We start from the raw sequence: 23642 nt of genomic DNA, 5'->3' as shown, positions 1-23642 counted from the left end.
AGGAGTAAACTTGCAGGTGAAATAACAGATTTTTAACAGTTACAGATATTGGTTACCTTACCTGGGCATTGTCACAGTTCATGCTACAGTAACTTTCAGCATGGACCTAGTTTTAAGTCTTAATACTCAAAAAGACAGATACACAGCCTTGGCTACGCAAGGTTTTCAAGAGCAACTGCTCAGCACTAGGACATGTCAGAGCTGTTGGCAAGTAGGGCTCCGGTGTGTGGCAGCTCTTCCACCTGCCAGCTGTGCCACACAGAGCCGTGTAAAGATGTCTCCGGCCCAGCCAGCACATGCCATTTGGCTGCTGCTGTTCCACTGACTGCTCCAGCATGGGGCTGCTCTGCTGGGGCACACAGGGAAGAGCCCATTTGTTGAAAAAGGAAAGTTTAAATAAGTCTAGGAAGTGACTTAGTGAAAACTGTCCATTCAGAGATCAGTTTGTTACATACAGATCTATAGGTTTTTAATGAACCAGGGGATCAGAGTTACAGTTTGAGGCCTGAAAGGGAGGAGGGTTGGATACAAGAATGACAGCAATGCTGGACTCAGGTTTGGGTGCCTCAAAAATACTGGTGCCAGAAAAAATTCAGCTTCCCTTTGAATGAAGGATGGAGCAGGTGAAGTGCCCTCTGAGCCACCTCACCTGACACAGCAAGGAGGAGCGGTTACAGCCCAGCTGGATACAGTCCCTCCCTGCAGCTTGCACCAAACAGTAAGACCAACCACCCCAGGAGCAGCCCGGGCTTCATGGCAATACCCTACTGCCCCTTTTCCAGAGGCAGAGAAGAGAGAGGCGAGGCCCTGAGAGCCCCTTTAGGAGCAAGGGTCGGCTATTCTGCCCATGAAGATAATGGTGTTGAGGGAGGCTTCCCGGATGAAAAGCAGGAAGGGCCTGTTGGCATTGAAGATAATTCTGTTCATGGGGAAGGAACGGCCAGAGACGGTGACAGCTGTAGCAGCTGATGCCTCGCTGCCTTCTTCATTCACCTACCAACCAAAAGAGAAGATGGGATTAAGATATGGGCATTACGCAGTACGTAGAGGGCTCGCCCTCCTTCTCCATGGAAGGTGGGTGCCAAGCTCCGACCTCCCCCCAAAGCCCCAGATCACTGAGGACATGAACACCACGGGTGCAGAGCTATTTTTTCTTTTTAATGGTTTTAGCAACAAAGAGGAAGACACGCCTGGGAAAAAACAAGGCTTACCTCAAGGAAGGCTTTGTGGAAAGCCTCAGATACATACAGGTCTGTACGACCCTCTGCAATGATACCTGAAATACGAAATGGAGAAAGTTAAAACTATGTTTTTAGACAACAGCTCAGGAGAGAACATGCTTCCATCCTTTGTGGACTGTGTTCGAGCGGAAGGCATATCTGCTGTCCTGGTTTCAGCAGAAATATCCTTCACCAACTGCAATTGATCGCTTAACTCCCATGTCCTTAGTCCAGAGCAGGGCTGCATGTCCATGATGGGACTTGACCACAGAGTCCATCATTGACTGCAGCAACATCTAAACGCTTTCATGTTCTCACTCCTCATGTGCTGCTGCACTTACTGCCCTGGCACCCATGGAGGAATGGTTACCCCCCACCTCCACCCTGCACCACCCCGTCTCCGCATCTGACCTGGGAGTCTGGCATTTTCTGGACTGAAGAGATCTTCCAGCCCCATTTTTCTCAGCTTCTCCTTGACACTGAAGCTGTCCTCGACGCGGAAGCGAGGGAGGTAGACAAAGAGAGATACCTCCATCATGGAATCTATCCAGTCCTGCAGCTTCTCCGATGTCAGGTCTCGCTCCACCTCCACCAACGGCGTCCCAGCATTGGGCAGGACCAGTACCATTGTGATATCGTCCCCTTTGTAAGGCAGCTCCAGCACCTGGACTTTGTCCTGGGGGATGGATGCGTGGTGGAATTTGGACTCCTGGTACATAATTGGGACTTTGCAGGTGTCACCATTGGCTTTATGAAATAAATCCAGTTTTGTGTTTGGAGCTGGGAACTGCGATTTCCAGTGCCCCTAAAAGGGAGAAGGGGAGGACAAACATGAGCATCATGTTTCCCCCAGGGAAATGGGCTGCTCCCCCAGTTTTGTTAGCCATACCTTAAAATAAATGGTGTTGACCAGGACCAAGACAGTGAGATCATCAATACCTCTTTCTGGGATCACTTCTGTAATGCGCTTCTCTGTCTTGTTAGCTACCCACTCATTAATGATCTTCCTGGAAAATTCTGGCTTCTCCTGAAGGAAGAGACCAAAAAAGGTTAAGTCAAAGCTTTTAAACACCTCTTTGTATCCCTTCTGCAGGAGACTTTAACAAGGTGTGTGCTCGGGGAGGACACTGCTCCCAGTGTAGTGCTGCAACGTTTAGAAATGAGGAGTGGCGAAGTGACTGTGGTTAAGGTGACCTGGGACAGGAGGAGCTGCATCCCATAGTCCCTCCTGCCTTCACTGATGTCCCACCCACCCAATGGAGGGCACTCCTTGTGGGCAAAAGATAGGGACACAGCAAAAGCAGAAGGACAGGGCGGGGAAAAAAATGAACGAACAAGAAAAATCCCAAGTAGTTCAAACTCACTTTGAAGTTCAAGGGCCAGAGTTTCGCTCCATAAACTATTTCACTAATGTTCTGGTAAGTCTCATTAAAGACCAAAGATTTCTCCCCGAAGAGGCGGTTGGCTGATACCAGCTCTGAGGATTTGTTGGCTTTCTTGTAAAGCCGGCAGTTCAGCTTGGCAAAGAAGAAGTGGATCTGATCCGATGTCTTTTCCGAAATGGTGTCAAATCGAAAGACCTGGAGGAGCCAAACAGTGAGGAGGAATCCATGAGCAGGCTCTTGCACTCCCACAGCTCCCGAGCCCCACAGCAAGTGGTGACGCAGCCTTTGCCTGCTGCTCAACGGCCTAAATCACGAAGCCAAGAAATCTGCAGGCCCTCAGAGCTTCACCCTCCATGTTTAATTTGAAACCCAAATCTACGTAAGAGCAACACATCACCATCCCAAGACCTAGATTTGGAGAGATCCAAAATGGAGGGTTAAACACTGCTCAGCATGGAGAGCTACTGCTCCTCTTTCTAACTCTGGCTTCCTTGCTCTCCATACTCTGCCTTTGACTGGTCCCAACTTCTGACTGTCTTTGACCCAGCATCTTACCCAAGAGAAGACTCCAGCTCTTGCTCACTGAAGTTCCTTCCCTAGAGCTGTTGGCAGGGCACTTGCCTGGATCTGCCTCTTTCTTTGCCTCTGTTCCCCACCCACTTTTGTTGCCCCAGCTGTCAGGGCAAGATGCATCATTTTGTGTGTGTCTATCTCAAACGTGGGCATAACTTAGCTAGACCCTTTAGATGGCTGTACAGAAGACACACTAAGGTCTTGGTGATGTTTTTCTCTGTGCATTCTGACCCCTATCAGGGAACAGATTCTAGCTTGGCATATGAACCACAAGGCTTCCCCCAGTGCTGTTAAAATTAACTTAGCTTATGCACAGTGTTCATAAACCCCCTACCACACCCCAGTGAGAGCCTCACCCGAGATAAGCATTGCGCTGACAGGGCCTGGAAGCAGCTCTCGGGTCAGCGCAGGTCACAGGAGGACTCACAAGATTTGTGCTAAACCCTCCTGTGATGATGCCAAAGGCTGCTCCTTTCCAGGAGCAGTTCTTGTGGCCTGTTGAGTAATTCTGGTACACCTTATCTATTTTCACAGGGAATGGGAATATGTAGCAATTGTTTTGAGGGTAGATTTCTGCAGCACAGTGCATTTTCTCTTATCTGCTCCTAGCTGCCAGCTGGAAGGACAGTTATGATTTGTCTACTGCTACCAAACCTCAGGGTTTTAAGGCACAGAAAATCCCACAGCACATTGCTCCACATGAACATCCAGGATCTCTGGGACCATTTCCTAGGAGGCAAAGGTGGCATTATTGGCCCTTTTGTAGGGAAAAGGGGGGATTAGGATTGCAGCTCTGCGTCCTGGGTGGCTCAGTGAGAGAAGGGTCCCTTCCAGGGGGAAGGGCTGCCCAGAGGGGAAGGCATGAGTGAAGATTTTGGAGATGTGGTTCACTCCTCTGCTCTGCCCAGACTGTGTGGATGATGGCAGGAGACCCCAACATTACTTACTCCAGAGGCAGGATCTGTAAGGATAGCGGCAGTAGGGACAAGTGGAGCAGTTTGATTCACACCTCCTCATTGCAGGGAGAAAGGCCCCTCTGGGCTATAGTCTCCAGTCTGCAAGGAAGGTACAGGCAGTACCAAACCTCACGTGGCAGACAAGTGTACTCGCAGCTGTCAGGCAAGCAGGTCTGACAGCGAGAAGGGTGCTTGGACAGGCAGGGAGTTAATTGGTCCCATGGAAGAGCCAGAACTGAGGATTACCTCCCGGTCCAGGACCAGAGCTCCCTCCTCCGGGTTTAGAAGCCACAGCTGGAAGGAGAGGCTGCCTGCATACAGGCTCCCCTGCCTGAGAAGCTCAGGCTCTTACTGTGCTGTTGTAATGCTGCCCAACACAAGCAGACAGAAGCTGTTTAGTTCTGGCTGAGCACTCAGACTGCTCTTACTTCTTGAGGGCCTCCTTGTAGTAAGCCTAACTGATGTTCCTGTGCTCCCGCAGGGTGGCACAGCCCTGGAAGCCAGGTGGACTGGAAGGTGTCCCATGTGTCTTATTTTTGCCCCAAAGGAGAGAGAGGGAATATGAAAAAGAGCCTTTCTCAATGGGACTTGGTATCATGGCTTTTCCTGCTTTTTGCACAAGAAGAGGCTTAGCTACCTGCTCAGCTCATTGCTTGCCCAGTCTGTGAGAAACAAATTGTTCCCATTCCCTTCCCTCATCTCCCAAATGGGCTTCCTTTCCTCCAGATGAAAATTAACCTCTCAAACCCAGGAAACCCACCTGGAATGCTGGATCCAAATAGGGAATCAGAGGAAAGAGCTGGGATCTAACCAAATCCCAAGACAAGCAGCCTGTGTATATCCTTCCCAGGGGCTTGTTTAAATAGAAGTCTCCCTTCACAAACCAGGGATCCATCCTGACCCAGGGAGCCCTGTAGCAGCAGTTGGCCATTATCACCTTTGCTGTCTTTCAGACCCTGGTGACAGCTACAGGAAAAGGCTGAGGAAATGCCACTGACCTCCATGAGCTGCTGGAGGGTGCTACCACAAGCTCCGAGCTTGGTCATGGCGAAGGCTGTAGAAATGCTGAGGGGTGACATGAAGATGTTTTCCCCATTGTCCTTAGAGTCAGCCAGGTACTTGTAGAAGACAACAGCAAAGCGAGAATTGGCCTTCGACAGCTCCCAGACCCGGGGGTTAGTAGACTCTGGGAGCTTGCCCTTCCCTGGCTCTTGCCCCTCGCCCTCCTGGGGCTTCTTCTCGGGGTTGCGATAGATGCAGATGGGATTCACCGGGATGTCACGTGGCTTTGCAGTGCAGACGTCTTCCACGACGTAGCGCTCAGGGGCAGCCAGACCCCAGACACTGAAGAGACACACCACAAAAAGATGCATTGTCCTGGAACCAGAAAGAGAAAGCTTATACACACTGGCCTGCCCAGAAAACCCACACTGCCTCTGCAGCCCACTGGCCCCATTTCAGCCAACATCAGAGTGACAGGAGCCCCACGGTCCTCTCCAATTGTCCTTTTGTCCTGTAGCTACAGGATAAACCAGGAGGACAGACAGACACCACCAGCAGGATGAGCATGCCTCTGAGCACACACCACTTTTAGAAACAATACACTGAAAACAGTGCTTTCCCAGAGCCCCTTGTGCCCTCTTTTTTAAGCAGCAGGCTCAGCCCTGACAATTTTGTACAAAAACGGATGATTTGAACTTCTGAGTCCTCCCCATCAGCGAGCCGAGGTGGCTACAGTGAAAGGACCCTGCCCACGCAGCGTTTCCCCAGGCCTGCCTGCAACAGGAGCCAGCACAGAGCCACCAAAGCCTCCCAGCTGCCCCGATTTGCAGTCCAGGTATATTTATGCTTCTGTACAGATCCTACCCATCTTCCTCATGGGGAAAGCTCCCAGGTACCCCAAGCTCCACAGCCCAGTTGCCCTTAGACAAAATGTTTTTGACTGTTTTCTTCCCCTTTTCCCTGGGGGAATCTCCTACTTTTCCTGGTCTCTTTCCTCCCTTCACCAGAGCTCCTCTGACCCCTTCAATTACTGTCTGTGCTTTCAGGCTCACCTCAGCTTTACGCTATTTAAGGTACTGATGCAGGAAACACTATAGCAGAGAAGAGAGGTGGTAAGGAAGAGGTCTTCAGGGAAGTAGGTCCCTCCATGCATTGAGCATCTTTAATCCTGAAAAAGTGTATTTTATAAGTGTGTATGGTGTAGCTGGTGCACCAATGCTATTCCTGTCCAAAGTTCACAACAACTCAATGCAAACTGACTGTCCCTGGTACCAGAGGAGGATAGGCTAATGGTAATAACCACATTCCAGCAAAAGCAGGTCTCTGAAAATCTCCCAGCAAGGCAGAGAGAATTTGTATTTTCCACCTTTGCTAAAGCAGGGGATCTGCACATCCCACCAGCTCTGGCAGCAAGGCCTCAACAGCCATCCTAGGGCCGATTAAGTGGCACACAAGATTTCCTGCATATTGTGGTTTTGAGATGCCCTTTACATGACTCTGTGGTGGGTTTGTTCACATACCCCGTGGGAGGAAGCTCACGGACCGCAGCCACAACAGCTCGGGAAGCAACTACTGGAAAGGGCTGGCAGCCCGCTGAGGACTTGCCTGCCGTGGAAGACTTTTTCAAAGATATGTCTAACTTGGGTAGGTCTCTGCCTGCCCCCACATACTCACTGCCACAGCTACCAAGCACTGCCTCCTGAGTAACTAAATCAAAGATCAGCTGCATTTAGCACTGGTGACCTCTGGGTCTGTGGTCTTGCCAGGACTGGCAGGCCAGCACCTGAGGGAAGAAAACAGGAGCAACTCAAGGGCTGATCCAGGAGCAGGAGACCTCTGGGTTCTTTTACAACCCCCTCTCCAGGCTCTGGGGCAATGACTTCATCTTGGCTCAAATTCCTCTGCAAAAGCAGAAATTACCTCATTTGGCATTGAGACCATATCGAGCCCCAAGGGGCCCTCTTTAGCATAGACTAATAGCATAGCAACAAGTACTGCAAGAAAACGTGCAAAACAAGACGTACTTGCTCAGTCCATGGCCACCGCTCTTGCTGGTAACAACAAACAGATTATCTTTCAAAAGGTTTAGGATAGATGCAGAGGGCAAAAAATCTGAAAGGGGAGGGAAGTCAACCGAATACAGAAGCAAAAACAACACCCAGGGCAGGAGGCCAAGAGAAAGGAAAAATATTCAGACAATTGAAAGTGCTCCAGGAAGTGCTGCTCTTCCGAACCTTTCACTCCTACAGGAAAAATCAGCCAGCAACAAGCCAGGCACACTTCTGTGCTCCACAGCCCTAGGGCCTGGACCAGGGTGGCCCTTCGCTGCCTGCCAGCAGCCTTCTCTCACCCACGCTTAATTCTCTCTCGCTCCGGCAGTACTGATGTACCCATGGTTGGTCCCACCGCAGAAAGGACAACCTCACTGTAGTCTGTGGCCTGTCACTCAGCTCACCTCAGGGGAAAGGCATATCCACCTGCCTGTACAAGCACAACTGCCTGCTTCTGTCAAGCTAGAGGCAGATCGTGGTGTCTGCCATCACAGAAAGTGCTGCTAATCTCAAATTTAAAACCCAAAGCACAAGACTGGGGAGAGCACCTCTTCTTCATCCTGTCCTGATTAAATGGGAAAGACTCCCTGTTTCTACTTCACAGTAAAGTCTTGACTCCATCAACTTAGAGGAGATACAGAACTTCACACTAACACTTTAAATCAAATTTATCAGCCACTAAGGCTGACTTGGGCCCTGATGTGTCCAGTCTTGTCTCTTACAGGCAAGAGCCCATGCTATTTCTTAGGCCAGCTCTTTGCTGTAGCACTTGGCCAAAAAACAGTCCTCCTCCCTCCAGAGCTCTTCAACACTCCCTTTTCCTCTGCAGCACTGCCATGCACTCCATATGTCAACTTCTTTCATTCTGGTAGAATCCCAAAAGTATTACTGCAACATCACTGCCTGAAAGGGGTTACTAGCAAGGAATAATGTAAAAACAAGAAAGGGCTCTCTTTTCTGCTTCATCCCCTTGGCGTGGAAAGCCAAGAAACAAGTTCCTGATTCAGCTCTAAATCAGAAGGCTCCAGGGAAGCATAAAATCCCCCATCCCATGCCTGCTGTGCAACACAGCCAGACTGCAGCCAGCGCAGGCCACTTCCATCCCAGTGTTTCTCATCACTGCATGAAAGGATGACTAACTGGGCTTGCAGACTCGCAGCTCACCCCCCAGCAACCAACCTACTGAGCCTACCAGTGCTACCTATGGTGGCATGAATGTCCCACAGCACCCATGCAGTGTGCTAAAGAGCCCAGGGAATGTTAAGTATCTCAAACCATTTTGAGATTGACTTCGGCTCTTGAGAATAAAAGCCTTCCCCATCCCCTCACACCCCAAAACCAGAGTGCAAAGCAAATCAGCAGTGCTCTTTTACAGCTGGGCAAGAGATCAGTGATTACTCAGGACAGCCTGACCTTATGAATTGCTCTCCACACCATGAAGCATTGCTACAAGTTGGGGATAAAAGTCAAGCATGACACTTTAGTGAGCTGTACAGAAGCAAGCCTTCATGAGAGCTGGGATGGGAGGGCCCTCTTGAAATGGTTCCTCGGGCCCATGCCTAGAGCAAAAAAACTCTGTCAGCAGCTAAAATTCACAGGGCTCCTACAAAGGGAAAAGAACCTGTTACAAGGAATTAATTAACAATGAAAGATTAGTGAAATCTGTTTCTCTTACCTGCCCTTGTACCTCCAGCCTTCTGCTTTTAGGATGCAAATGCAAATCGTTAAGACAAAAGGGCAGTCTTGCTTGAACCCAAACCAGTCCAAAGCAGCCTCCCTACTGGATTTCTGTGCTCAAGCAGAGCTGAGATGAAAGCAGGGGAGGGTGAGAGGGGGGTAGGATGCTGAGGCCAAAGGCTGATGACCAGCTGCAGAAGGTTAAGCAAAGAGCAGAAAAAAAGCAATGTTTAGTTTGAAAGAGGTTTTAAAGTTCAATCTGACAAGGGAAAGTTCGACCACCTACCCCACGCAAATGCCAGATACCTTCAGTTCTTGCCAACAGAAAATTAACTGCTTATACCATGGAAAAAAACAACCCCAAACTTTCAAGAGTTCAAATAAAAATGTGATGATCTAAGGCATCTGTAAATCTCACTTTAGTATCTTGTAACTCAGCAAAATGTTTCCCTCTGCCCAAGACCTGTCACGCCCCATTTCCCAAACGAAAAGGCACAAGTGGGGAGAAACTGCCCCACTTCACACTCTGCAGTTTTAAATACGTCCCCCTCTTAACTACACTCACCTTTTCACTTGCACAGCTAGAAAGCTGAGGATTAACAGCATCTGCCCCTGCCTAGCTGCACTGGGAGCAGGACCAAGCAACACAATTTCAGATCTAGGATGCAGCTGCTCTACAAATGCAACTGCATTGCCTCCTGAACATCAAAACCCAGGAGCTCGCTGGCACAGTGAGTGCTAAAGCCACCCTACTACTGCCCTGCAGTAAGAGCCCAGGTCTTAATGGGAAAATGCAGCTGCAAACTGGTTTGGGGGAAAGTAAAAGCCCTTACTATACCAGTACAGGCTAGAATAAAAATGGGAGAGATTGTGGAAATAAACGCACATGAAAAATAGGACGACGTGCTCTGGACCCATCTTTGCTTTCGTGGGCTCCCCTTCATAGCCTGGGGCCACAAGTGCCACTCTTAAAAACTGCCTCTGCCCAACATAACATCATTCTTGCCCTCTCGTCAGTTCTATAATCAGGGATATCTTCATCAAAAGCAAGCACAAAACCTACACAATCCACTCTGAACACAGCCCAGTAACACACACACAAACACCTGCTCCTCAGAATTGCTTTCTGCCTGACCACAGATCAGGCCAGACTTGCAATGCAAGTCAGTGAGTAACCCGCAGGTTAGGTATTTGTAATCTGCTGCAGGAGGTAAAATGCCCTCGATGAGAATGGAAGGACACGTGCACTGTACCTTGTTGCTCCAAGTGGCTGCTGGTTTAATTTTCCAAGGTAACTCACATGCTTGCAGGTCCCAGGGTCTTCAGGGTGAATTAGGGAGGTTCCACACCCAGCAGAGAGCAGCAGGCAAACATCCAAGCATGGGTTTCTGTTCACCCAGTGCTTAGAGGTAGTTTAAAGCAGTAAATACAAGAGCAAATACCTATTGTGTTTTGCACACCCCATATAGCTTAAGCTAACGTGAATGAACTCTTACCAGCGTGACAAAGTACGCTGGTATTGCAACTGCATGCTCACTTCAACTCTAAAAGAGGCCAAACGCCTAAAACTGAGCATGGAAATGCTTTCTTCAATGATGGCGGCCCTATTAACAGCAAGGTTAATTCCAGAATTGGCACCGTAGGGCTGAAGGGATCTGCAAGCTGCCCAAGCCATACCTGGTAGGATAGCTGAGTAAATATATTTTTTGAGTGCAGCACGTAAGTGGCAATTTATCACTGGTTCAGCTCAAAAGCAACAACCCAGCACTGATGCCTGAGCAGAGCTATACCTAAGGAAGCATCCAAAATTACAAGCGTGTTAATATAAACCAATAGCTGCCTTGTGTTACTCTAGCAGAGGGACTGTTTTTCTCCTAAAGCTGCTGTTCAAGACCCAAAGCAGGGATCAGCTCCTCAAAACCATTAAGCACCAAAGGTCTAAGCCTGGCAGCCTGGGGCAAGAGAGATCAAGCACCATACCTCAGTTTTGGTCTCTCCCACACTCATAGTCCAGGAGACAGGGAGTTGGAGTTCCCAATTATGGGGAAGGAGATTACAAAAACAACTCAAGATGTCTCAGCCAGGACAGGGGACCCCTTCGTTTCAGGGTGCTGCTGTCTTTTGCAAGTGCCCATGGAGCTGTGTGGTACAGAACACCGCTGCTTGCAACCTCTGGAGAAAAATCACAAGCTCTGCTCTCCGCTTTTCAGAGAAAAGAGCCCAGAGCAGTTTACAGCAGCAGGGCGACAGTGTGTTTTCTCAACATGCTTGCACTGTCCTCTGAATTGTGCCCTTTTTTTGAGAAGCTGGAAAGAAACAGCCCTTAAACATACCTGAGCGGTGAGCAGGAACACAAATTTGCTTAGATTTTGGTTCGTGCTTTGGGTGCTCACTGTTGAGTTCTATAGCGACGCACAGGAAGACTCATACACTCACAGAACGAGATGGGATCAAGAAATCTTGTGTTCTGGGCTAGCATTTTCCAGCTCCCTTCTAACCTGGTATCCATACCCAAAGGGAAAAAAAATTTTCCAGCAGCTGCCATCCACCTGAACTCAGCCTCCCCTCTTTTCCATATACAAAATCCTCCAAGTTTTCCCAAAGCTCTCCTGATGCAGAGCAGCCACCGCTCCCTTCTACAGGGATCTGACTCTCCATAGCACTTCAGATCTTTAAAAGCCAACCACTGTAGAAATGCAGCTTCCCCCCCCCCCCCCCCCCCCCCCCTTTTCTTCCTATGCGAGTGAGTACCTGAGCATCCTGGACACTCAGACTAGTGGGAAAAAGGGAAAGGAAACCATCACCAACTGATATATCCAGTTTTCTGCTGGATTGCCCACTAAATACAGTTCCCTTTGTAGGAACTGCATGCTTCAATCATTCAGCAAAAAAATACATCTGTGTGGAAGTGTGAGGGGGGCCTAACAGCAGTGATGGGCTTCAGTCCAGCAAAGCACACACCTCAGACTGGATCCACAGTGCCTGGGTTCAAAAGTCAGGGTAGAAGTAATAAACATACACATAAACTCCCAGGGCAGAAGGCTGTGCTTGCCCTGCAATAGAAGAAGGAACAGTTAATCAGCAAAGCTGTGGCTTATTCCACATCAGACTATGTTCAGCCAGTCTCAGATTTATAGCCAGCTACTGACTTGCTAAAACCCCCAAAAAGCAGCGAAAGGAGAAGATTAAAAACCACAAACCAGACTGTGGGACAAACCTTATTCTCACTTTAAGGCAAGTTCCAAAACAGACTCAACATTAGCAGCACGCTGCTTGCTCCTTGCTCTGAACGGTCTGGTTTGGTTTTTAAATACGTAGACTCTCTTTGAGCAAGTAGCAAAACTAATTATTTTGAGTATCCTTTCATGTTTGCCTCTGGTGAACACAAGCAGCAGCCACTTTGTTTACAGATAAGAGTCAGAAGAGAAACAGCCCCTGTGGTGGTACATTTCTCCCCCCCTCTCCAGGCTGATTTATGAATTTGGGAAGTCTCACTAGGCCTTAGCATAAGTGTAATGAGTTGGGCAGTGAAGTGACCCTTGGCTGTGCCAGGAACTCTTACACAACTAAGACAGAGCGCTATGCTGCGCGTCTCAAGGACTCCTGCTGCCCGGTGGAGGATGGGAGTAGAAATAGCCTGTTCTCCCTCATAACAACCTTGAGACATTACAGTCCTCCCCTGACAATCTTGGAACATCCCGTATCTATGTTTTAAGTTATTCTCAGACAGCCTCAGAGCTTTCCTTATCTGCACGTGAAACAGTACCAGCGCAGGTGGGATTCCAGCAATTTGTTGATGACAAAGTCAATCATCTCCCAAACCTATACACAGCAGTACTAAGTGAGGCTCTCTCAGCTCTCCTGGACCACAGCGAGCTGTCACCAGCAACTCCCTCTCAGCGGGACACCTCTCAGACCTCACAAACTTTCCTGTTTGCGAAAATCAGAAGTCTGTTGCTGAAAGCCAACATGACATAGGGCTGATACTCTCTACTCCTTGAAGTTCGACCCTTCGCCCGTTGAGAAAGATGCCGAAGCATTCAACGTGAATCTTTTCACTGATCTTGAGAGGAATTTTTAACAGGTATACCTCTTTACTCTTATATGTGTATCTTTTAGTGTCTTTATGCATGCGTGTGTACTAACCCGAGTGGTCTATAATAAGTATATTATAGCAAGTATATTATAAAGTTATTACTTTCAAATTTATACTTAAATTACCATTGTGACTTTTATTCAACTGTGAATGATTTTTAGGCTATTATACTCATAATCCCTTTAGATATAAACCATTGACCAAGTCTGGGACTAGGAGTCGACCCAGCCACACCTAGACTGTAACAGGAGTTTAGAAAGCAAGGGGGTATTCTCTGAACCTCGTGACTCAACAGGAGGGTCTCCCCTATTTTTCCACATTCCCCATCTTTGCACAAATCACCAGGAATTAATTCTCACTCGATTTTTCTTTCTAATATTTCCTTTTACCCTACTAAGTTTTTGGTCTCTTAAGTTTAGTCTGATTCTAACTTAATTCTCCTGAGTGCATTTTATCCAGGTACCAAGTAATACGAGTGAACCTTGCCATCCAATTCTGTGAAGTTAGGCTTTTATATAAATTTCTATTAAATCATTTTTCTATTGCTAATACAACTGGAGGTGATTCTTTAAGCAATCCAAACCCCTCTTCTGTCTCTCATTTGCCCCCCCATGACAGATCAGACCTCCAAACAGAGGCACATGGCTTCTCTGCTATTTGGCATCTCTTATGCTCCAGCCCGGCAGAGAACAAACACACCTTGACCTGGAAAAAGTCTTACACAGTCAGTCTTCAGAGAGTCTTACACCTCACACAAAATTTAGAAGAATGCACATTCATGCCAGACAGAAAATGAGAGATATTTCAAAAAGTGTTCTCCATCAATTTATCATTTAATATAAATGCTGACAGAAAAGCAGATAAGACCTTGTAGACACTTCCATCTATTTACAAACCAAATAGCGAATCACCACCTTTTCACTCATTTTTTTCGTTGAATCTGCAACTCAAAGGACCCTTAGATACTATGTGGAAACAAGGTAAGGTTGAGTCAGCTCTAAGAGGGAGAAAAGCAAGCTGAAGAGGGAAGAAGAAATAGCATTTCAACATATGGCTTTTTCTATATAACCACCATGCACACACAATAGGTCTCCACTTCCTTGTTCTTTAATACAAAAGTGTCATTGTCAGTTCTATAGTTCTAAAAAAAGAAATAAAGGAGACAAATACTGACTTTCAGATCTCTGCATCCTCTTGCCTCCTTCAATCCACTCCACCCCACTTCACCATAATATCTAGAAGGCTTTTCTTTCAAGTTTAAAAAGTATGTTGCAGAAGTAAAGATACAGGGAGTTGGATACACTGAACTCTTTCTTCTACTCCTTTTGTCATCTCAAGAGTTTTTCCAAAAGGTAGTAAAAGCATCCAACCTTTCAAGGAAAGAGATTATCAATGCCTTGTGTGCTTCAATGTCTCCCCCCATGACCAGGCCTGTATGTACAAGACTTCAAAATTCCCCTGACCTTGCAAAGAATTCAGTTTATGGAATTCTTCTCATATGTTCTACTTAATCTCTACTCCTATTCAAAATGTTTTGATAGTTACAAACAATAAATATTCACAATATCAACCCAGAGTCAGTCATTCTAGTAAAGGGTCAAGAATTGTTTTTGATGGGGAAGAGCAGCAGGAAAGGAAGAAAACAGCAGAAGGAGAAGAAAAGCAAGAAAAGAGCCAGTTCAAACAAAGAGAGAATTCACAACACTTTGTTTAGCATTGATTTATGAGAACAGCAGAGAGGGAATTTCACTTATCCAGGATCCTAAATAAAGTCAAGAAATAGTTCATAACCTGACTCAACAAATCTCATTGGCTCCTTTATTACCTAGACTATCCTTTTTATTTTATTTTTTGTTAAATATACCTCTGCAGGGCACAATCACATACAATCAATACGATTGGAAAATTACATGAGCTCTATCCCAAGCATATATGCACCAATGTTAAAAAGTTATTTAAAAAACCAAACAAACCAAAAAATAAAATAAACTCCACCCAAAAAGGTGATAATGACTGCAGAATGTCTCGGGGAGACTTGTACGGAACTAACAAGATCAAAGAAAGCTAAGCTTACAAAAACAGGAAAAAAAGTCATCCATAGAGAAATCCCACAACTGGAAGTAGATGATTTCAAAGAGGGGGTGGGAGCTGTCATAGAGAAGATCCCACAACTCTTCCTCCCTCCTCCCACACATGCCTTGCCTCACCTCTGCCTCCCCATAGCAACAAATACAATGGGGAAAGAGCTCAACACTATGCTACTAGTTATAGAAAACAGGGAAAAATTATCAAGCTACAGCACAGTTGCTAAGCTGACTTCAAGGAAAGCTCCTCTTAGCATAGAGGCTGCTTACACAGCAAGCAGAGGCCAAAGGGGTAATGGGAACTCCTTAAAATTAGAAAAAACCTGAAAGTCATTGGATGTGCTAGATTTGCCCGTTAGAGCAGCTTCACTCTAAGAGAGGCTGCAGATTAAAGGTACCAATTGTGAACTGTGCAGCAGCTGTGATGTAAACAGCATTTCTTCTCTTCTGTCTCAGGTTGCTTTATACATTTATAATACGCTGCTACCAAGTTTATTTTTAAAAAGCTAGAAATAAAGGTCAGTGCACACATCCAGTTGTGGGATCCATCCAATACACAATCTGGTTTGGATGCCAAAGACTTGTGAGTGCTGTCTGCCACAGAACTACTAATAAATCTTTTATAACATTACAAGGACGCAAATAATTTCTTAAACAACAAATACTCCACAAGATTTTCTTTTTTGCTTACAGATGTATTTTCCCCATATACATTTCATATGTATTTCCATCATCTCTAATGCTTTTTACTTTCAGAGACACTCCACCACTTGTTGCTTCCATCTTTTCCAAGACTGTATTTTTCAAATTGAAGTTGATAATTGTGTTTTCCTAAAACTTTTACATCTAAGAATCAGTTGTTTCCTGGAATATGAAAACATCCAACTTGTATAACCAAAGACACCTGCCTTGCTGGATGAAGCTAGGCACCTAAACTTTCCCAAATACTGGACACCTGGCAAATTGCACTAAAATCACACACAAACTCACTGGAATTGCACAGATTGCCTGGGACAGATCAGTTAATTATGTAGGTTACTAAGCTATAGGCATCCAGTTTGATTATTATGGTCACATATTTTAAGCTTCAAATGACTGGGATGTTCCTGATGCAGACAAATCCACATTCCTGCATGCTCTTTTTATTTTGAAATTTCAGAAAAAACTGCACCCTCTTTGCCTACCATAGTGTTCAAAGAGTTTCCATGGCATGATATTACACTTGCCATTGGGAAATAAAATTATAAAGAAAATCAATATTAAGTTTGTTCTCCTTTCCCTGCTAATCAAGGCTCTACCTGCACCGCAAGAAGTGCCTCGAAGACTGTGACAGCACTAAGCAGTTACATTCTTCTTCCTACACAAGAATAAAGACCACACGTTAACTGTATAAGGACACCGTGCTGGGATACCATTCCCCAAAATTGCTTACTTATACTGTATGACTTGAACTAACTTACTCTAGCCTCTTTCACCCCCCTGACATTTCAACTGAAAATAATGCAGCTGAGTATGGAAAAGAGAATCCCCAATGAAGTTTTTGGCATTTCAGATTATATTTGATCTTTGAACAAATCAATCTGCGCTACATAATCTCTATGCTGGTATACCACAAGTAATAACCACCCAACTGTTAGCACGAAGGCTATACCTAAAGCATGGCTCAGAAGAGCTGTTTCGCTTTCCTCAAATTCAGAGTTTACATTTACTCAAGCAAGGTGGATGTTTTTCCAGTTCATGTCTGAATTACCATTTAGACAACTCAAACTTTTCTTTGCTTTTTTCCATCCAGGGGAATTTATATACTGTGATATAAAAAATTAAGTTGCTGACACACTGACTTTTTTTGGTTGTTTTTAAATCAGTGCTACCAACATCAGGAGACAGAAATAGGAAGTGTGTGCTTTGGAAAGTGAACGATGACAAAATTTGAGGGTAACATCACACCCCAGTCTTGCTCTGTGTTCATTCTATCTATTCTAGGACTACAAAAACTTCTTCATACACACACAGACAAGCAGAAAACTTGCACACTGCTTATATGGTTCTCCCCACCTCAATTTTAGAGCAAAGATGAGATGGCACTCCTGCTCTTGAGCCTCCTGATTATTACCACTGAATTTCTTGGACCATAAAAGTGGGTCTGAAGTAGCTAGTTAACCGAAGATACTTTATATTGGGGTTCTTCAGATAACTATCCTGTAAGTCTGCTTTATTATAGTCCAGATTTATAAATGGAAATGGCAATGGAAATGAGGGTTTATGCTACTGACTTACAGATTTCTCTCTGAACCTAAAGACCTTAAAAACAGTCTGCAAGAGTTTAAGTTAGATCAAGGAAGGGAAATGCAAGCAGCTTTCTTGTATTATCAACAAAAAACCTCACTCCTAGTTCCATCTAATAAAGAATTTGCCCCACCTTACTCAATCCATGCTGTCAAGAGACAATATCATCATACAAGTTCGCTTCTTCCACATCTAATTTAATGTAATGCTACAGTTTGACAAGTCTTTTCAGTTCCAACGGGCTTATAAGTCAGTCACATTTGCAACACAGATTTATGTTTTACTGTAAGTGAAGAAATTTTAAATCAGTATTCAATTTAGATTTAAACATGTAAAGACAAGGCTTCTTTGATTCTATAAAATTTCTATGTTCCTTCTCCCTCTCTAGAGGAGCCATTCTGTCAGCTGAGAGAGCGCATGAGAGACTGAAAACATGTCAGAATACTCCAGATACATCTCAGTACATCGCAAATTGTATGACTAAATGGAATGATTTTCCACAATTCAATGCATGGATAAGGCTTGACAATCATTAACATCTGTAAATTGTTATTAGGATAATACAGTCAACTCACAAAACCCTACAAATATTTGACAATCAAAATGGCTACACCAGGAAAAAAAAAATAGTGTAAAGCACAAGTCTTTGGCTCTCCTTTAAAGAAAAACAGCAGTTTACCATGTTTATACAGATCCCCCGTTTGCCTACCAGTAGGGGCAATATCACATTTGTGCATCACTGAGTAATAACACCATTAGAAAAGGCAACTTCACAGAAGTTATTGGCTAAGCGAATTCATTTGAATGCTCTGTTTTGAGGCAGCAAGCTGTCACTGTTAAACAATCAGGGAGGGTGAACGGGCAAGCCACAGAAGGAAAGGAAGGAAGGTATGGACAAAAGGGAGAGAATAAGGCTCAGAAGAAACTAGGCAGAGAAGAACTTGAGAAGAAAGGGGATAACAGTGCTGCAAGTTTGAAAGGTGCTCTGATTGAAATAAAGAAAGTCCTACTCTAAAATGGGAGAGGATACAATCACATACAAGAGCGTCAGAAGAAAAAGTGTAAGTTTCTGCAATTAAGAAAAGATAACTAGGTCACAGGAAAGGAAAAAGAGATGTTGACAGAAGGAAAATAACACTACAGAATAAACAAACATAATTTCTACACTGAATGAATCACTGTTTGACATACTACAACTTAACGTAACACTTGAAGCTTCCTGTTCTGGGGGGTTTGTCCATGCTGGGGCTGAAACCCAGGTATCAATGAATGTTCAAAGTTGTCTACTGCAGTAGAAAATCTACCTACCAAATGATGCAGTAGTGCCCTAACACCATTGTAAGTAATACTGTTTCTTCCTGCCCAGGTAGAAGGAACTAAACTTCTTTCTAGCTGAGACCAATTTCACTGAGATGGACAGCATTCCTGTGCAACTGGGACAATGATGGGCTATAGAAATGAATGTGGCAGTATACAGTTACTCCAGAAATTTTCATTCCCTAGTTATTTGCTGTAACCATCAATGCTTTCGTTACATGTAGAGCTATCTGTCCTCCCAGTTCTACTAGCATACTTTTCCACGAAAAGGGAAAATTTTAAGTGCAGCTTCCAGAAAGACTTAAAAGCATGCACTGCATTTTGCTGTTTGACTTGTTTATCAACTAAACTTCTGCAAAAAAGCAGAAAAAGGACAAGAGGAGGAGGGGGGAAAAGAAAGCCAAAAATCAATACTGTTGGTAGATATTAGACAAACTATTTAACAAGCCAAACTATAATACTGGGTAAACAGGGCATTCACCTGGACAGACTGATCAAAACAAGGACACTATGCACAAAGTACAGCACGGAGAGCTGGATAAAGGAGAAAAAAAAAAAAAAAAACAAACAAAAAACCAGTAAGGTCTCCCTTCTAATCCACAGGTTTGAGAAGCACTCAGCATATGAAGGCCAGCAATGTGAATAGCTCTTACTGCAGAATTCCTTCCAAGAGCAAAAATGGAAAAAAAATTAATCCCTAACCTGGCAAGGAAACTAGCTGGCACAAGTAATAAAAGGCAAAAAGTTTTCTGCCCCTTCAGATTTTCTTCTTAGTGTTGAAACTGAATCTGTAGATTCAAATATAACATAACCGTCTTTGAAAATTCATTTTACATCAAGAATTACTGCAGTCAAAAAAAAGGTACATTCTGGGCTTGTCCTCCTAGATTAGAATATTGCACTAATTATCTCAACTAAAATGAGCTCCCTGTGTTAATAAAGACACAGCAGGAAGAAGTAAACTAATTAAAAACAAGAAGGCTGACCTGACAGTGGTGCTCTGTACTAAAGGATGGGAGAAGAGGGCACGGTGCTAGTGTCAGTTGACTTGTGAGCAGGCTGCCAGGGGAACAGGTTAATCATCGTCATGCCCAGAGCAGAGAACAGAGGAACAGACCTGACAGGCTCAAAACTGCATCAGCCTAGTTCTGCTCAGCTCGAAGGGGAGCGGCTGTAATGCTAGGCCTCGAGTAAGACATACAGATGGATGGGGCCAAGGCGTAGATGAAGCTATTCTAGTGCAAAGATGATTCTTTGCCAAAAATTAAGACGGGTTAGGAAAAAAAGCAAGCTTCAAAACTACTCTTTGCAATTAAGAGGCCAAAGTTCAACTAAGAGTGAAATAAACCTGTGTAAAGACATATGAAGAGTGTGGGCGTGTGCGCTGAAAAATGCCTTTATTTTCATTCAGTGCTTCTACCTCCCAGACATTTGATCACAACAGCTGCGCTCATGCGAAAAAATTCTTAAAACATACCCAATATATATACAGATATAACTATGTATATATGTATATATATATATTTATATATAAATTTTTATTTAAATAAAAAAGAAAGCTCGAATCCCAAGCCAATATGTGTATCAAATCCTTGACCAGCCAGGTCTGTAGGGCATAATCAAATTCAATGTGAAATATTATATAAACGCGGTGCCTTGACTGGGCAAATTAAATAATTGCTACTCAAAAGAGTCTTCTGTTTGGACTCTCCTACTGGTAGGCAATAGTGGGACTGTATCCCCTCCCACCCCCCATTTTGTTTTATTTAACAGTATGATGAATGCAAAGCTTAGCCCAAGGTTGCTATGACCTCAGCAGGAGTTAAGGTTAAGGAAAAAAAACTAAAAACCAAGAAAATTTATTAACTCTTGCTTTACCCAACCAAAGCAATGCAGTAATTTATTACATAACCAGTGCTTTCCAATTTAGTAGTCTAACCCAGAAAGAAAAAAATGAGAACAGGCCAAGAAGGTACAGAGGGAGCAGCACTTTAAAACATTCTCCACAGTTCTTTGTATACAGGGTCTCACCCCAGTGCATGTCAAGAGTCAAAAAACGTGCAGCAAGAACAACATCTCTTTCATTTCTTTAACTCTTAAAGAAAACACCTAGAAAGGCTTACAGTTTCTCCAACTTACACTTACAAAGCATCTACTTGGAGAAGTAGTACACTAGATCTATCAAGCACAATTTGCTTTTCAGTACTTCTCACTACTTCCAACAGGGTCTGTGCTGCACCTTAAGTGGTCATTTAGATGCAACTTTTCCCCTATGAAAGGGGAATCTTGGAAGGATTCACTGCAGCAGTGGCAGACAAGCTGCAGATTGATTCTCAGGTGTCAAATTCTAATGCACACAGACCTTAAACAATGCCAACTTTAAAAAAAGAAATAAAAATTTCCCTCTGTTTTAAAGATGCCATCATTGATATGCGCAAATCAAAGATCTTGGTCTCCTTCAGTAGAAGGCCCTCACAACAGCATTACAATTAAATAACTGATGTATCACTGAAAAAAAAGAAAAGAAAAAAATCAGGTTACGGAGGAAATTATGTTTTTAATAATAATAATAATAATGATAAAATAGCAATGAAGAAAAAACAAAGGCAAGAGTTGCTGAGAAGGAAGCATACATGAAAGACCTGTTCCAAAAGGCAGAGAGGTCACCAAGTCCCTCTGTATCAACTTAATTGTATGGACTTTGGGTAAGCTTGTTTTAAAGGAATAGTGAGAAGGGGAAAAAAAAAAAACCAAAACAACCACAAAAAACAAACAGCAAACAGGGGATGAACTAACATGGTTCACCAGCTCACCAGCACTTAACATCCTTCCAGCAACTGTATAGCCTTATGTTCTCTCTACTTCCTATTTCTAGAGATTCTGCCTTGGTCATGGCTGCACAACCTTCACCAGTTAGTTAAGGCTCTCTACCACAAGCCCCAGCTAACCAGCTTCAGAAATACCCATGCTGTAGTAGATTAGTCTGCATTCTGCTGAACTCTTTAGTCCCAACAGAAAATAAAAGGCCAGCAACCTTCAAATAAAATAATGCATGTTGGACACTTATTTTGTTATCCTCTTTAATTACATGTGCTGCACTGGGACATACAGTAAGGACTGCACCTGTTGCATTGCAAAGATTCTGTCACTTGCAGTTTAAACTTAAATAATGTAAGCAAGAAGTCTCACACAAGCTAGGGTTCAGTTCCTAGCTACAACAGGAGGAACTGTTTTAAGAATGAAGTTTGCTGCACATCTTTTGACACTGCAATTCACAGCTACTCTCCAACCCTCATTCCTTGTTTACCCTTAAACCATACAAGGAAGTGGCCAGGTTGTTTTAGTTGTTGAGAAATTAAGGTGATAAGGGATTATGCACTGGGTATGTAATAATACCAAAATAAAAGAAAAAAACCTACTTCATTAAGATCATACAATTAATCAAACAGAGTATATATATATAATATCTTTTTTTTTTTTTTAAGCCCTGGGATCCAAGGCGTCCAAAGTTATTAAAATAAAGTTCATTCACAGAACAAAAACAAATTTAATTTGAATTGCTTGCAGATACTGCTAATTTTCATTTTTTTAATTAAAAAATGCGTTAATGTGAACTATGTGCAGGATTTGTTTCTAGTAGTTGTGTCTGTGCACATTGCCTCTGGACCTGCTGCTCTGCTACTGCTGTTGCTCCTGGGTTTCTCCAATCACCCCTGGAAAAAAACATAATGGAAGCTACCGACACCCCAGCAAAAGAAACTCTGGGGTATGCTGGCCTCACTTCATGGAGCAGATGTGGGTGTAACTCCCGCTCTCTGGGAGTCGTGGTTGTCTCCTCCTCCCTCTGGGTCCTCTGACAGGCTGAGAGATGCCGCCTTGTTTGACAGGAGGCCAATGTTCTCTTGTGTCAAGGCTGATCCATTTGGAACATCACTGCTGAAAGGAAGTTGAGGAGAAAGAAGGAGGGGGTGGAGATAAGTAATTACTGAGATTTTTCATTTATTTTAAGTAAAAGGACTTAAATTATTTGTTGCTGCAGCATCCCAATGAACAGTTGTGAACATATGTAAACATGTGAAGATTTGCCATGTATAATAAAAAGTTGTCTGGTATGCTGCAGATAATTACCAGAAAAGGAAGAACAAAGATAAGGCTAACTGAAAACAAACAAGACTACATTTTTTTAGGGTTCTAGATATGTTTTGAAAAGTATTTCAGTATATGCCACAAAATGTACAGTATCAATCTGTACAATGCACACATTCCAGAATATTTAACTTATCTTATTATATGGAAAAATTAGTTTCTGCTCTGGAGGCCTCATTCTAATGTGCAGAGCAGAACTCAAGAATTGGTTCTAAGAAGAAAATGCAGACTGCATAAACAATTGAGAGGGATACACTTTCTGAATAAATATCCAGATTCCAAACTGCTCACATCAAGTTATGTAAACTTCATGAAACATCTGAGCTTTTCTGTTCAAAGTATTAGTCTGAACACATGCAGATGCTTGCAGCCATCTGAAAATGCTTGCTGTGTAGATTTCCAGCATTCCCAGCCAACATCTTATTTCAGCTATCAAATGTGAATTGAAATCAATCCCAGCATCTACACAGATAAAGATTACTGCCTATAAATAAAAGTGAACTTTGTTTCAAAGTTACATACCTTCCTAGACAACATCCACATCACAAAACTTAGCAGGATGAAATAACTTTCTTCTCACATTTGGAACATTTATTTTCTTTGAAACTAAAACAGCAGATAAAGATTTCTTTTACGGTTGTTGTTTATCTCCTGCTCTCCCTGCTATCATCCAATATTGACTAGATAGACTTCTGGTCTTAACGAATATCACAATTCTTCTGTTGCGTTAACTGATATACAGTTTCATTCCACTCACCTACTCCTCAGAGGAAATAGCCCTTAATTCATGCTTGCACTACAAAAACTTCTGGGTTTTGTAAAAACATTTGCATAGTCTTTTCATAGTAG

At 43.9% G+C, this 23642-nt stretch overlaps 2 protein-coding genes across 20 annotated transcripts in view; both read right to left on the bottom strand.

Moving 5' to 3' along the window:
* Positions 1-439: 439 nt before the first annotated feature.
* SERPINC1 (serpin family C member 1) lies at positions 440-9064 on the bottom strand. Its single transcript, XM_041127711.1, has 8 exons — positions 8863-9064; positions 6189-6304; positions 5133-5511; positions 2585-2800; positions 2110-2247; positions 1632-2025; positions 1212-1276; positions 440-993 (listed from the first exon to the last, which is right to left on the bottom strand). The coding sequence occupies exons 2-8, from the start codon at positions 6287-6289 to the stop codon at positions 820-822; spliced, it is 1467 nt and encodes a 488-aa protein (XP_040983645.1). The 5' UTR covers positions 6290-6304; positions 8863-9064; the 3' UTR covers positions 440-819.
* A 4710-nt stretch (positions 9065-13774) lies between these two features.
* Positions 13775-23642, bottom strand: part of RC3H1 (ring finger and CCCH-type domains 1) — a 67323-nt gene continuing 57455 nt past the window's right edge. For 13 of the 19 annotated variants that reach the window (XM_041127690.1, XM_041127686.1, XM_041127696.1 and 10 more), the window contains one exon: positions 13775-22583. In XM_041127690.1, the coding sequence (XP_040983624.1) occupies positions 22430-22583 (154 nt within the window). In that variant the 3' untranslated portion in view covers positions 13775-22429. The remainder of the gene's footprint in view (positions 22584-23642) is intronic. The other 6 variants (XM_041127689.1, XM_041127697.1, XM_041127692.1 and 3 more) reach the window with 1 other exon arrangement.

This window comes from Aquila chrysaetos, chromosome 12, assembly GCF_900496995.4.
Source record: "Aquila chrysaetos chrysaetos chromosome 12, bAquChr1.4, whole genome shotgun sequence".
Classification (NCBI taxonomy): domain Eukaryota; kingdom Metazoa; phylum Chordata; class Aves; order Accipitriformes; family Accipitridae; genus Aquila; species Aquila chrysaetos.
Note: the sequence above shows the minus strand (reverse complement) of the source record. Positions and strands in the feature narration are given on the sequence as shown.

Excerpts from the sequence above, each read along its gene's own strand:
- SERPINC1 (XM_041127711.1), bottom strand. The coding sequence starts at position 6,289 with ATGCATGGAGGGACCTACTTCCCTGAAGACCTCTTCCTTACCACCTCT. Across the intron at positions 5,512-6,188 it reads TTAAATAGCGTAAAGCTGAG|GACAATGCATCTTTTTGTGG; the intron begins GTGAGCCTGAAA and ends TTCTGGTTCCAG. Across the intron at positions 2,801-5,132 it reads CCCTCCAGCAGCTCATGGAG|GTCTTTCGATTTGACACCAT; the intron begins GTCAGTGGCATT and ends TGGCTCCTCCAG.